The sequence below is a fragment of the Engraulis encrasicolus genome, chromosome 19, assembly GCF_034702125.1.
Source record: "Engraulis encrasicolus isolate BLACKSEA-1 chromosome 19, IST_EnEncr_1.0, whole genome shotgun sequence".
Lineage (NCBI taxonomy): Eukaryota > Metazoa > Chordata > Actinopteri > Clupeiformes > Engraulidae > Engraulis > Engraulis encrasicolus.
The window spans coordinates 27,946,892-27,961,891 of record NC_085875.1 but is presented as its reverse complement, the minus strand read 5'-3'; the positions used below and the strand labels follow the sequence as shown (position 1 = coordinate 27,961,891).

The following is a 15,000-nucleotide window of genomic DNA, read 5'->3' as shown; positions in this document are numbered from 1 at the left end:
CAACCTTTTGCCATTGCCACCCCCATATCATCCTTGTCATCGCAACCGGCCAGATATTCAGCTCTCTCTCCCCCACCCCCAGAGCCTCATCTAGACCAGCTACTCTGCTCCCCCCTTCCAGCCAATGACAGGCCAGCTATTCTGATCTGCCCCCACCCACATCATAACTTTCAGCCAGTAACATGCAAGCTATTCTCTTACCCTTACCCCCATCACAACTTTTAGCCAATAACATGCTAGCTATTCTCTTGCCCCTACCCCCATCACAACTTTTAGCCAATAACATGCTAGCTATTCTCTTGCCCCTACCCCCATCCCAACTTTCAGCCAATATTATGCAGCTATTCTGATATCCATACCCCCAATCACAATACAACTTTCATCCAATAACAGCAAGGCCATCTAATCTACACGCCCCTGCGCCCAACTCCCATCATAACTTCCAGCCAATTACAGGACAGATATTCTGTTACCCCTATCGCCATGACAACAGGCCAGCTATTCTGGACCCCTTTTCTCGAAAGCATCATAGTTAACCAATTAGCAACTTACTAAGTTTCCAATGGGAAATTGCATTGCAAGCAAGTAAGTTGCTAACTTAGTTAGCAACGATGTTGTCAAGAAACGCACCCCTGCTCTCTCCACCAACTCCACCCTTACGTGTAGTCTCTCACTACCATGAGTCCTCCACCCTCCTGTCGTCTCTGCTTGTCCCCCGCACCGTGCTGCAGCTGTAATCAGTCCAGATGGGTTTCATTAGGCCCGTGTCCTGCATGCTCCATAGCACCACTGGAGCACTTCCTGAGTCCAGACCCTGAGCCTCTACTACTCTAAAAAGCTCAACAGGGGACATGCATCCACATCATCTAGCACTGATTTACAACTGCAGTGTGCTTGAGACAAACCAAACCAAAATACAATATATTATGTTGTTATTATTATTATTATTATTATTATTATTATTATTATTATTATTATCAATAATAATAGTTAATTAATCTTTCACATTTGTGATTTACAGGTGTGTGTGTGTGTGTGTGTGTGTGTGTGTGTGTGTGTGTGTGTGTGTGTGTGTGTGTGTGTGTGTGTGTGTGTGTGTGTGCGTGTGCGTGTGTGCGTGTGTGTGTGTGTGTGTGAGAGAGAGTGTGTGAATATGTGCTAGGGCCTGTGTGGGTGGGCGGATGCACATCTGTTTGTGCTTGTGTCTGTTTTGGTGTCATCTGTGTGTGTGGGCGTGTGTGAACGTGTTAATGTGTGTGTGTCCGCATGTCTGTATGATGTGGTTTTGTGTGTTACTGTATATACAGTATGTGTGTGTGTGTCTGTGTCTGTGTGAATGTGTGTCTGTGTGTGTGTGTGTGTGTGTGTGTGTGTGTGTGTGTGTGTGTGTGTGTGTGTGTGTGTGTGTGTGTGTGTGTGTGTGTGTCTGTGTCTGTGTGAATGTGTGTCTGTGTGAATGTGGTGTTGTATGTGTTTCCACATGGCAATGTGTTTAGCACACCATCATAGTAATGCACTAATGTATAAAGTGTGTATGTGCATGCTAATGTTGTGTGAGTGTTTGGGCCTGTGTGTGTATGTACGTGTGGGCCTCTGTGTGTGTGTGTGTGCTTATGTGTGTGCGTATGTGCGTGCATGCGGGCGGGCATGCACATGTTTGTGTTTATCCGTCTGCTAATGCGTTCGTGTATGTGTATACGTACACAGTTACTGTATGTGTCAGTGCAGAATAGTATATACATGTACTTGTGTGCGTGTGTGTTTGTGTGTGTGTGTGTGTGTGTGTGTGTGTGTGTGTGTGTGTGTGTGTGTGTGTGTGTGTGTGTGTGCGTGTGTGTTTGTGTGTGTGTGTGTGTGTGTGTGTGTTTGTAGCTGGGTGTCGGTGCTGCAGAACAGCAAGGAGGAGGCGTTGAACACGGCCCTGGGAGGAGACCAGCAGGACAGCGGCCTCCAGGAGCTCTCCAGAGCCATCATCTCAGGCCTGCACAGCATGCCAGGCAACGAGGCCTGCTGCGACTGTGGAGCGCCAGGTAGAACACACATTCACACACACACACACACACACACACACACACACACACACACACACAATTGTTGACATGATAAATGTAAACAGTGTGATACTGACCTACTGTGTGCTGCACGTTAATATTGAACACAGTATACGTACATGTAATACTGCAAAAATAAGACACACTGAGGAAGGCAGAACCTCGAAATTGAAATGTCTGTGTAATAAAAAAAAAGTTAATACATGGTGCGACCTCTTCTTATTTTTCAGTTAATCATTATTTTGGTCAGTGCCAGTGGTGGACAGTAACGAAGTAAATGTAATTCGTTACTGTACTTAAGTAACATTTTTGTACTTTCATACTTTACTCAAGTATTTTTATTTGGTAAGACTTTATACTTTTACTTCACTACATTTCAAAGCGAAATTTTATACTTTCACTTCGTTACATTTACAGAAACACTCGTTCCTTACTCGTTCCTTTGTTTTTTAAAAGGCCATACACGGCAGGTGAATTCATTCATTTTTAATGCCCTGGTCAAATGAAATCTGAGATTTCATGTTGGTGTGAAGAAAGTGAAAATGAATCCGATTGGCAGACTCAGAGATTCACCATTGTGATTGGTTGTAATGTGTCACGTGACAAGCTCTACTGTACAGAATTTTAGTTTTCGAAGCGAAGCAGAGCTGCGACTTGCGAGACGAATTGAAATAAGAAGAAACGGTAGTCTACTTATTAGTAACATGCGGAAAGCACAGCAAAACAATAAATCAGGCGACAATAACGTTGTTGGAGTGTATTAATCTGCACGTCGTATTCGTTGTGTGAGGGGGAGAGGTTTAGCTCGCAGGCTGCACTCGCCTGACACTAAGACGAAATTTGTTAGATGGCTTCGCGTTTGAACTGAATAATCAGTGAATTGATACTTAATGTACTGCTTATTTGACTTACTGTGCGATATCTGTGTTGTGGCTTACAATACAGTCACATAATTGCCGCTTTTGTAGCGTGTTGGTTTCTTGAGTCAAGTAGGTTGAAACATGCTGCTTATCTCAAACCATCCAGGCGCACAACTCCTTGATAGCCTTTCCCCTCAATACATTGCAGTATTTTCTGAAGTAGTTGATATCAATTACTTGTCTAATAGACTCCCCTGTCACCAAAAAGATGATTTGCTTCAACATTATGGAAAAGAGGCTTGTGTAAAGGGTTATTTTGTATCTTTACATGAGGATTGCCTTGGCCACCACATGTTGCAAAGAGGCTGCATGTAACATGTATCCTTGCAACATGTATCCTTTCCCTTAAAGGGACACTGTGTGAGATTTTTAGTTGTTTATTTCCAGAATTCATGCTACCCATTCACTAATGTTACCTTTTTCATGAATATTTACCACCACCATGAAATTCTAAGTATTCATTATGACTGGAAAAAACACTTTTCCTACATGAAAAGGGGGATCTTCTCCATGGTCCGCCATTTTGAATTTCCAGAAATAGCCATTTTTAGCTGCAAAAATGACTGTACTTGTGCCATACTAGAAAATATTAGTTTATTACTTAGTACACTATCATGAAAAGGTCAAATTTGGCAATAGGCGACACAGTTTCAATGAGCAGCATAGTTACAGTACCTTTTTTGACCATTTCCTGCACAGTGTCCCTTTAAGTCAGGTCAGTCTACAGTGGATACGAAAAGCACTGGCAATAGGCCTACCACCAAAGTGAGGTTGTAAAAAAACAACAGTAACAAAGTAAAAAGAAAAAAGTGGACTTTGGCTAAATATTGGCCCAGTGATGTGCACAGGCACAAAAGACTTTTTCATGGTCATAAGTTACAGATAAGTGTTCCAATTAAGTTGTATCAAGTATGCAAATCATTGGCATCTAGCAAATAGAGACCATTACAAGTATATTAAGATGTTCCTATCTTTTAAGGTAGCTTAGAATAGCAAGAAGTTTGTTTGTCCATACATAGGCCTAAGCCAACATTAACATAACCACACAACAACAACAACAACAATAAGAGGTATACCAAAACCATAATTATGATAAAAAATTATACAAATAAGTAGGCCTATACTGGACTGTGGGCCTATGGCTGGGGTATTGTAGTAGTTGTTCTAATAGGCATATAATCAATTTCAGCCTAAATATTCTTTAATTAATGGCCCTTTCATATGTTCCTTGGGCATGTTAGGGACAGTATTAAATGTTTAGAGAGGTAAAAATGAACTTCTGATGCTATAACATCCATGGACTTACTCCACAGTGTTTCTGAGGCCTGTTATGGCCTAGTTCTAACATGTTGGTATAGCCTATGCAAATCAGAGGATATTTAATTAGATATGACCAAACTACAACACTTAAATATTAAAATTGCACCAAAGGCTTCATTTTTAAGTTTTTACTTTTTACTTTTAATACTTAAGTATTTTCGACGGCAGATACTTTTGTACTTCTACTCAAGTAAAAAAGTGAGGTGAACACTTTTACTTTTACTTGAGTAATTTTCAATGCAAGGTAACTGTACTTTTACTCAAGTACATAACTGGTGTACTTCGTCCACCACTGGTCAGTGCCCTAGAAGAAGAGAAAAATCTGTCCGGTGTGAAGCCTGCTGCCACCTTTATGAACATAGATAAAGGGGTCAAAGATGTTTTTTTTGTGCTCAGATGTCAGGTGGAGCAACAGCATCTAATGCCCATAAATTCACTAGTAATTGGTGGTTGATTTGCTGCAATGAATATGCTTCTAGATCAGGGATGTCAAACTCAGGCCCGGGGGCCAAATTTGGCCCGCGGAGCCATTTTATTTGGCCCGCGAGATCATTTCAAATGTGTATTACAGTTGTCCCACATACACCATTAGTGTATAGCGTAACACAACTTAAACATGAAATTTGCTGTGTCACAGGATGTGCAGATACATTTTAACTAACAAATATGATGGGAAAGAGTGTATGTGAAATTTTTCAGTGTATGTGAAAAGTATGAACATGCATGCACTATTTTAGTCCATTTTTAAAAAGTGATGGTTGAAGCCTGCGCCTTCGTTCCAGATTTTGATTTTGGCCCTCGGTCAATTTGAGTTTGACACCCCTGTTCTAGATAGTCCACTAAAAACAAAATCCATGCGATAGTGGCACACAGAAATCCATACAGTAGCGGCACTGGCTGTCGTTCCACCGCCCTGACGTGTGTTACGAGACCCACTAGTTTGACGCCCTCTCGTGACTTCACATGGTAATCAAACATTTCAAACAAGCGATTTAAGGTTAGGGTTAGGTTTAGGGTTAAGGTTAGGGTTAGGGTTAAGGTTAGGGTTAGGTTTAGGGTTAAGGTTAGGTTTAGGGTTAAGGTTAGGGTTAGGTTTAGGGTTAGGATTAGGGTTAGGGTCGTATGACGTAAGCAGTAAGTCACGAAAGGGCGTCGAACTAGTGAGTCCCGTGTGTTACTGCTGAAACGTCACTGACCCACATAAATGTGACGTGTGCTGTATTCCTGTTTACCTGTACTCTGTTTAATCTCCACAAGGGGATTGCATTAATGTTGATCATCTTGTTTTGTTTTGTTGTGTCTTGTCTTGTTGTGCTGTGTTGTCCAGAGCCCACCTGGCTCTCCACCAACCTGGGCATCCTCACCTGCATAGAATGTTCCGGAATCCACCGGGAGCTGGGCGTGCACTACTCTCGTATCCAGTCGCTCACCTTGGACGTGCTCAGCACCTCCGAGCTCCTGGTACAGTAGCACCCTCTTGACCTTAGAGCATCTCCTTGACCTTTGTTATGACCTTGGAGCATCATAGGATGGACTAACCAAGCGCATTGGTTTATGTTCTGTGTGGCATCTCTGTCTCTGTTGCTGTCTCTCTGTCTCTCTGTCTCTCTGTCTCTGTCTCTCTCTGTCTCTCTCTGTCTCTCTCTCTCTCTCTCTCTCTCTCTCTCTCTCTCTCTCTCTCTCTCCCTCTCCCTCTCTCTCTCTGTGCACTTGTATGTGTGCGTGTGCCTGTTTACAGCTAGCAGTCAGCATCGGCAACACCCGCTTCAATGACATCATGGAGGCCAACCTGCCCAATGACTCGGTCAAACCAGTTCCCCGGAGTGACATGTGAGTTCTACACTATTTCTATCTAAGTGTTTTCTACATCAACCCATGTTGCACATTCCTTACGTAATGTACATTCAGATCTATTTTCCCCCTTCTTTTGCTTTCTATTTTCTATTTGTTGGTTTGTTTGGGGCTTTTTTTGTTTTGTTTTTTTGTTGTTGTTTTTTTCACAACATATCAGGACACAAGCCTATGGGGCAATGCTGCTGTCATGGTAACACATATGCTCCCCTGTTGTGGTTATTGGTCTCTGCTTCTTTTCTCAACTGGGTTTGATATTGACGGTTCTGTGAGTTCTTCAGGGCTGCAATTTAGAAAAAAGATATCACAAGTTTATCAGCTCCCTTCGAATTCCGAGTTGATTTAAATCCTTATTTTAAGTTGTGTGAAGCTTTTAATTGCAGCTTTGTGTTCAAGCAAAACACACACAACTCCACAGATCTTACAATAAAGATTTATATTAACCTAGAATTCTGGGGCAAGTGATAAACTTGTGAACAAGTGTCTGATTGAACACAAAGCTGCAATTCAAAGCTTCACACTACTTACAATGAGGATTTAGATTACCATGGAATTCTCAGGCAGCTGGTAAACTTTTGATTTCAAGTTAAACCATGTTGATTTTTTTTACAGTGCATAGCAGGGTTAATTAACTACATAAGTTATCATGACTTATCAGTGATATCATTTTTTACAGTGTAATGTAGATGGTTCTGAGTTCTCTCTGGGCTGTAATGGTGAATGGATCCCAGGAGGAGGTTATCTGTGTTATTCTGGCCCAGAATACTGAGCTCATGTGCTGACTAAGGCTCCCCCTATCCAGCTCCCTTATTAGTTGTCTAGACGTCACATGATCCTCTTGTCTAGTCTGGTCTATCTGCTTTTGTTCTGGTCCTGATTGTGAACTTTTTTGGTTCCCAAACTGGGGGGTCGGGACTCCAGGGGCGTCGGGACGCAGGGAGAAGGGACTGTTTGCATAAAGCTTTTAATATACAGTATGCTTTCATATGACAACCATTCCATAAATTGGTGGCAGTATTCACTTGTATGGTTATTAATTTACTTTTCATTTACTTTTTCTGTGGATTTCATCTTAAGGGACAAAAAATGTTTGCCGATTGGAGTATGGGGATTGGGGTTTTGCGAATATATTCTTGAGTCCAAAAGGAAGGTCCCAGCAGAAAAAAAAGTTTGAGAATCACTGCTGTACTGTTTCATTGGGTGAAGAAGCCCAGCTGGCTGTAGTCATTCTCTGACCTCTCTGGCTTTTGACTGACTAGTTTGATCTGGAAAGTTTTCAGGGCTTTTTCACACTTTGGGAGGGAACTGGACTGAACTCTTTTGGATGTTTCCAGCTGAGTAGAAACTTCCTGGCCTCATCAAGAGCTGTCATTCTTTCTTTTCTTTTGTCACTCTCTCTCTCCCTCTCTCTCTCTCTCTCTCTCTCTCTCTCTCTCTCTCTCTCTCTCTCTCTCTCTTTCGTGCTCTTTCTCTCTCTCTCTCCTCCCACCATTTTTCTGTATCCCTTCATCCCTGCTTGTCTGTCTTGATACTGCTCCATCATTGGAAACATATTGTATTTAAAGTTCAGCCATCCCATCAACAATAAAAAGAGAAGGACGCTGCTGTGACATCTGCATTTAGAAAAGGACAGCTGTTCTGTGTGTGTGCGTGTGCGTGTGCGTGTGCGTGTGCGTGTGCGTGTGCGCGTGCGTGCGTGCGGATGCGTTTTTACATGAGTAAGCGGTGTGTGTGTGTGTGTGTGTGTGTGTGTGTGTGTGTGTGTGTGTGTGTGTGTGTGTGTGTGTGTGTGTGTGTGTACTGTACATAAACAACCCATTAGAATGTCCATCTGTGTGCCGCCGCCACCCAACCATAAAGAAAACAGAGAAAAAACATCTCGACGTCTTTGCTTGAAGTTGAGCATGGAGGGTTTTATATCCTGACGTCCTCGTTTGTCACAATGCTCATTAGGGGGACAGGGATCCAAACAATGGCCCAGACAACATGTGCTAGGCAGGGGACAGCACAAATACACGCACACACACACACACGCACGCACGCACGCACGCGCGCGCGTGCACACACACACACACACGCAACAGCCTGAGACACACACACACACACGCACGCACGCACACACACACAACAGCCCGAGACATGTGCGCAAACACACACGCACACACACACGCATGCGTGCGTGCGCGCGCACACGCACACGACAGCCCGAGACATGTGCGCGCACACGTGCACACACACACACACACACACACACACACACGCACGCACGCACGCACACACACACAACAGCCCGAGACATGTGCGTTTAAGCACGCGCGCGCGCACACACACACACACACACACACACACAGAAACACGCCCACACACACACACACACACACACTCCCATTTGCTAATGACTGAGTGGAACTTTGGAACTGTCAATCACAGCAGAACTCTGGCCCAGCCTGTTGATATCCTAGCAACCCCCACTGATGCTTTGTGTTCTATATAAACACAGCTTTTAATTACTGCTGCACCCTGTCTCTGTGCATGTCAATGACTACAATAGCAATTGTTCGGTTTACATTCACAAGGGAGCATCTATCAAGGAGGAAGTATGATTTGTGCACTTGTTTGTTGTGAGAGAGAGACAGGGAGAAAATAATTGTGTTTCTCTGGCTTTTCGGTGATCTGATTTACTGTACATGGTGAGAGAGGCCCGTTGTTATATTCTTCATGAGTATTGTGTGTGTGTGTGTGTGTGTGTGTGTGTGCGTGCGTGCGTGCGTGCGTGCGTGCGTGCGTGCGTGTGCGCGTGCGCGTGCGCGTGCGCGTGCGCGTGTGCGTGTGCGTGTGCGTGTGCGTGCGTGTGTGTGTGTGTGTGTGTGTGTGTGTGTGTGTGTGTGTGTGTGTGTGTGTGTGTGTGTGTGTGTGTGTGTGTGTGTGTGTGTGTGTGTGTGTGTGTGTGTGTGTGTGTGTGAGTGCGTGCCTGTCTGTCTGTCTGTCTATCCCATAGTGTCTTTTCAGGAGAGCCAGGAAGTGCGTAGTTCATGGTGCATAATTCCTGAAGTGTGTGTGATGTGTTTCCTTGTCTTACACCCCCATGTGTCCCCTTTCTCTCCACAGCCAGGAAAGGAGTGCATTACTGTTAAGTGCATGCTGCAGGAAGCCAATCTCTGTGTGCACATGTTTTCTATCGTCTTACACCCAGGTCTCTAAATTAACACCCACCAGCCGACCAAATGCTCAGTTTGGCTGGTTGAAAATACAACTTACAAACCACTTCAACCCATTAGTGAATGTGCACTTGGCCAGTAGGATTAACATCTGTTAGCCACTTGGCTGGTGATGAACAAGATGATCATTTAGAACCCTGCTTGCATTGTCTTACAGTCTTTTTTCCATATTGTCTTTGCAGGACGGCCAGGAAGGAGTACATCATAGCCAAGTATGCTGAGCGCCGCTACGTGCTCCGCAAGGAGGAGTCGGATCCGTACGGGGTGTACGAGGCCGTCAAGACACGAGACCTCACCGCCCTGCTGCAGCTCTACGCCCAGGGGGAGGACCTGGCCAAGCCTGCTGCCCTGCCCGACACACAGGTGAGATATTGGCATCCGCACGTACATACACACACACACACACACACACACACACACACACACACACACACACACACACACACACACACACACACACACACACACACGCACACACACACACACACACACCGCCCTGCTACAGCTCTATGCTCAGGGGGAGGACCTGGCCAAGCCTGCTGCCCTGCCCGACACACAGGTGAGATACTAGCATAGGCGCACGCACGCACGCACGCACGCACAGGTGCGATATTGGCATATACATGCATACACACACACACACCACACACACCACGCTTGTTCAAGTGCGTGTGCTTGGGTGTGTGTGACAGATAAGGTCAAGCTATGACCTCAGAAGTGGGTGTGTTGGTGTTAGGGAGAGTCTCCTTATGGGCAAAAAGGGGAGTGCTTTGTAGTGTGTGTCTTTGTGTGTGTGTGTATGTGAGGGTGGGAAGGGTGTAGGTGGGTGTATGCGGGTTTGGGTGGGTGAGTGGGTGGGTGTACACAGACAACAAGTCTCCACCTTACTTCATAGGCCTGTTGTGTGTGTATATTTGTAATGTATGGGGCCTCGTGTGTGTGTGTGTGTGTGTGTGTGTGTGTGTGTGTGTGTGTGTGTCTGTGTGTGTGTGTGTGTGTGTGTGTGTGTGTGTGTGTGTGTGTGTGTGTGTGTGTGTGTGTGTGTGTGTGTGTGTGTGTGTGTGTGTGTGTGTATGTGTGTGTGTGTGTGTGTGTGTGTGTGTGTTCTGTAAACTGTGTTTTTTAATTACTGCTGGTGTTGTTAAGGGTGAGCTCATAGTTACAGATCTCCATCTCACCTCCCACCCAAAACCCTCCTACACACACACACACACACTCACACACTCACACACACACACACACACACACACACACACACACACACACACACACACACACACACACACACACACACACACACACACACACACACACACACACACACACACACACACACACACACACTCACACACTCACATTCTTAGGACCTTATTTGTGCACCACACGCTCACAGAGGCTTAAATGTGAAGTGTCATGGGTATCCTACTCTACTCTTCTCTTCTCTTCTCTTCTCTTCCTTTTCTTCTCGTCTGCACTCCATTTCCATCCACTCCTCTACTGCACTCCTCCACTCCTCCTCTACCATTCTTCTCTGTACTTGTTTGATTTGTGTGCTTTCTGCAGGCCCTACTTCATTCCACTCCCCTCCTCTCTTCTACTCCACTCTTTCACTCCCCTCCACCTCTCCTTAACTCAACCACCCTCCTCCCTCTCCTCTATTCTTCCACTCCTCTGCCATTCTTCTCTTGTTCAACTGCTCTGCTTCCTGCTATCCCTAGCCTTCTCTTCAGCCCCTTTCTTTCTTTCTTTCTTTCTTTCTTTCTTTCTTTCTTTCTTTCTTTCTTTCTTTCTTTCTTTCTTTCTTTCTTTCTTTCTTTCTCCATTTATTTCGGCTTCACCACTTATCTCCTCCTCTCCCATTCTTTTCTTAATTTTTCTTTACCTTCTTCACTTCCTCATATCCCTACTACCTCCTTTCTTCTCTCCTCTACTGCGCTACCATCCACTCCTCTACTCCTCCTCCCCTCTTCTCCTCTCCTCTCCTCCTCCACTCCTCTCCTCTCCTCCTACACTCCTCCTTTCATCTCCTCCTCTCCTCCTCCTCTTCTCTCCTCTCCTCCTCCACTCCTCTCCTCCTCCACTCTGCCACTCTCCTCTACTCCTCTCCTCCTCCACCCCTACTCCACTCCTCTACTCCTCCCCTCTTGTCCTCCTCCCCTCCACTCCTCTCCTCTCCTCCTCCACTCCTCACTCCTCTCCTCTCCTCCTCCACTCCCCTCCTCCTCCTCCTCCTCCCCTCCCCTCCTCCTCCCCTCCTCCCCTCCTCCTCCTCCTCCACTCCCCTCCTCCTCTCCTCCTCCACTCCCCACCTCCACTCCCCTCCTCCTACCCTCCTCCCCTCCTCCTCCTCCTCTCCTCCTCCACTCCCCTCCTCCACTCCCCTCATCCTACCCTCCTCTCCTCCTCTCCTCCTCCCCTCCTCCTCCACTCCCCTCCTCCTCCACTCCCGTCCTCCTCTCCTCCTCTCCTCCTCTCCTCTCCTCCTCCTCTCCTCCTCCACTCCTCTCCCATTCCTCTCTTGTTTAACTTCTCTGCTTCCTGCTGTGTGTGTGTCTATAATCAAATCTCCCCTTGGCTGCCCGCCTCCTCAGGAAGAGGTCACAGAGAGAAAGAAAATAACACAAAAGCCATTACATTACATCGCCTCTTACACAGTCAGTCAGCGCTCCCCTGTGCCTTAGTGTGTGTGTGTGTGCGGGCGCGCGCGCGTGTGTGTGTGTGTGTGTGTGTGTGTGTGTGTGTGTGTGTGTGTGTGTGTGTGTGTGTGTGTGTGTGTGTGTGTGTGTGTGTGTGTGTGTGTGTGTGTGTGTGTGTGTGTGTGTGTGTGTGTGTGTGTGCGCGCACATGCGTGTGCGTGCGCGCGTGTGTGGGGGGGGTGTTCATTTGTGTATTGACTATAACCAAATGCATTAGCCCTGGACCTGACCGTACAGTATATGAAAAGTGTGTGTGTGTGTGTGTGTGTGTGTGTGTGTGTGTGTGTGTGTGTGTGTGTGTGTGTGTGTGTGTGTGTGTGTGTGTGTGTGTGTGTGTGTGTGTGTGTGTGTGTGTGTGTGTGTGTGTGTGTGTGTCTGGAGCACGTTCCTGTGTGTGTGTGTGTGTGTGTGTGTGTGTGTGTGTGTGTGTGTGTGTGTGTGTGTGTGTGTGTGTGTGTGTGTGTGTGTGTGTGTGTGTGTGTGTGTGTGTGTGTTTGCATGTATGTATTGTCTGTGCGAGTCAAGCCCTGGTCAGGCCCAGTTTATTATTTCAGGTTGAGGCCTAAAGCCCCAGTCTTGGCTTGATGGCTTATGGGACTGGTGCCGGAAGACTGTAATTTCGAATGGACAAACGCTTGCACGTGCTCTGTCTTAACCAGGGCAACATTGTATATCCTCTTTTCATTTCACTCATAGCATCATTCTCGCCCTCCCTCCCTCTATTGCTCCTCTCTCTTCTCCTCTCTCTCTCTCTCTCTCTCTCTCTCTCTCTCTCTCTCTCGCTCACTCTCTCTCTCTCCTCTTCTCTTCTCTCTCTGTCGTTCACACCCTTCTTTGTGTTTCTCTCTGTCTTTTGTTTTGTCTCTGCTGCTGTGGTGGTGTATATAGTGTGCATGTATCCAGTTTATTGTCTGTTATTGTCCATATCCATTTCCATGGTGACACACTTCTGCCGTATTGCAGCGCTTGTCAAAGGATAAGCTCAACAATAAAAGCAAACCTCCAACCTCTCCCTCTTTTATTCTTTATATCTTTCCCTTTCCTTCCCTACTCTTGTTCCCTTTCTCTTTCACTCTTTCCACCTCTCTCTCTCTCTCTCTCTCTCTCTCTCTCTCTCTCTCTCTCTCTCTCTGTCTCTCTCTCTCTCTCTCTTGTGTGCGCGTCCTTTGACATTATATGGTGACAAAATGGTTGTTAGTTTTACTATGTATAATAACTAATTTTGTATCATGTGATTTCATATCATGGACAACACACGGGCACTTTTATTCCTTGTGGTGGTTTATTTATTTTATTCTTTCTTTTTTTATTCTCTCTCTCTCTCTCTCTCTCTCTCTCTCTCTCTCTCTCTCTCTCTCTCTCTCTCTCTCTCTCTCTCTCTCTCCATTAGGACTTGAAGGAAACGGCCCTCCACCTGGCTGTCAGGATGGCTGACAGGAGCTCACTGGCCCTAGTGGACTTCCTCACCCAGAATAGGTAAACACTCCTCTCTCCTTGTGCCCTGCTGTGTCTAACTGGTAGGGCACTCGCCTGCCATATGTGGCTGGCCCGGGTTCGATTCCTGGGTCCTTTGCCGACCCCTCTCCGTCTCTCCCAATTCGCTTCCTGTCCACCTCTCGCATGGTCCTATCAAATAAAGTCGAAAACTCTTCTCTTCGCCATCAACGCATCTGAGTAACCTGGACATTACACATTTACCATGCATTAAAGGTGCACTGTGTAGGACGGTGGCCAGAGTAGGCATTGCAATTATGCAGCTAATCGGAACTCGGCTACTTATTGCCAAATTTGATCTTTTCATTAATATTTGCGAAGTAATAAACTAATATGAAGTAGTAGTATGACCAAAGTACAGTATGTTTGTGGCTAAAAATGTCTATTTCTGGAATGATGGAATTCTGCAATTTCTGGATCCACATTTTCATGTTTGAAAAGTGAAAAGGAAGAAAGGAGTCGCACACTGGAGCTGGATGCAAAATCAAAAAACTGGGAACACTGATGATGGGCTAGACCCGAAACGTTTGTCCCCTGTCTGTCGGTTTTATTTACTTTTTTCGGCTTTGTTTAATACAGTTTTTGATTTTGCATTCAGCTCCAGTGTGCGACTCTTTTCTTCCTTTTCATTATACTGCTCTTGGAATTACGCACCGAGCGATACGCACAGGATAAGACATTGGCACGGACGCCACCCCACCATTACTATTCATGTTTGAAAAGTGCAATTTTCTAGTCATAATGAATAGTCTACTTAAAATGTTATGGAGGTGATAAATATTAATGAAAAAGGTAACATTCGTGAATGGGCAGCATGAATTCTGGAAATAAACTACAAAAAAATATTACACAGTTTTTAGAAAAGAGAACAAGCAAGACAGTGTGGTCTTTTCTCCCTCATTTGATGACTTTTTTGTTGGGTGGGCATCTAAAGACCCTGAGTTTGAACACACCTATGAACACACCTTGAACTCGTCTCGTCTCGTCTCGTCTCGTCTCGTCTCGTCTCGTCTCGTCTCGTCTCTTCTCTTCTCTTCTCTTCTCTTCTCTTCTCTTCTCTTCTCTTCTCTTCTCTTCTCTTCTCTTCTCTTCTCTTCTCTTCTCTTCTCTACTCTACTCTACTCTACTCTACTCTACTCTACTCTACTCTACTCTACTCTACTCTACTCTTCTCTACTCTACTCTTCTGTGCTGAACTCTTCTCTCGTCTTTTTCCAGTCTTTCTTCGTTTTCTTTATTCCTCTCTTTGTTTCTCTCTTCCTTTAATTCTCTCTCTCTCTCTCTCTCTCTCTCTCTCTCTCTCTCCGTTCCGTTGTCCCTCTTTTCCCCCATCCTCCTCTCTTACAGTACTCTTAGTCTTCTGTTATGAGCGAGATATTCAGTGTGGAGTTTAGTCATATGACTCCCCATCTAACTGATTCCAGAACTCCGCTGCACCTGAACTAACATA

General features: G+C 45.4%; 1 protein-coding gene across 1 annotated transcript in view; it reads left to right on the top strand.

Annotated features, from left to right (window-relative positions):
- Nucleotides 1-15,000, top strand: part of asap3 (ArfGAP with SH3 domain, ankyrin repeat and PH domain 3) — a 104,822-nt gene that overhangs the window by 76,259 nt on the left and 13,563 nt on the right. Inside the window, exons 14-18 of the mRNA XM_063184024.1 lie at nucleotides 1,873-2,030; nucleotides 5,619-5,752; nucleotides 6,030-6,121; nucleotides 9,543-9,723; nucleotides 13,447-13,532. Coding sequence (XP_063040094.1) covers nucleotides 1,873-2,030; nucleotides 5,619-5,752; nucleotides 6,030-6,121; nucleotides 9,543-9,723; nucleotides 13,447-13,532 — 651 coding nt within the window. The remainder of the gene's footprint in view (nucleotides 1-1,872; nucleotides 2,031-5,618; nucleotides 5,753-6,029; nucleotides 6,122-9,542; nucleotides 9,724-13,446; nucleotides 13,533-15,000) is intronic.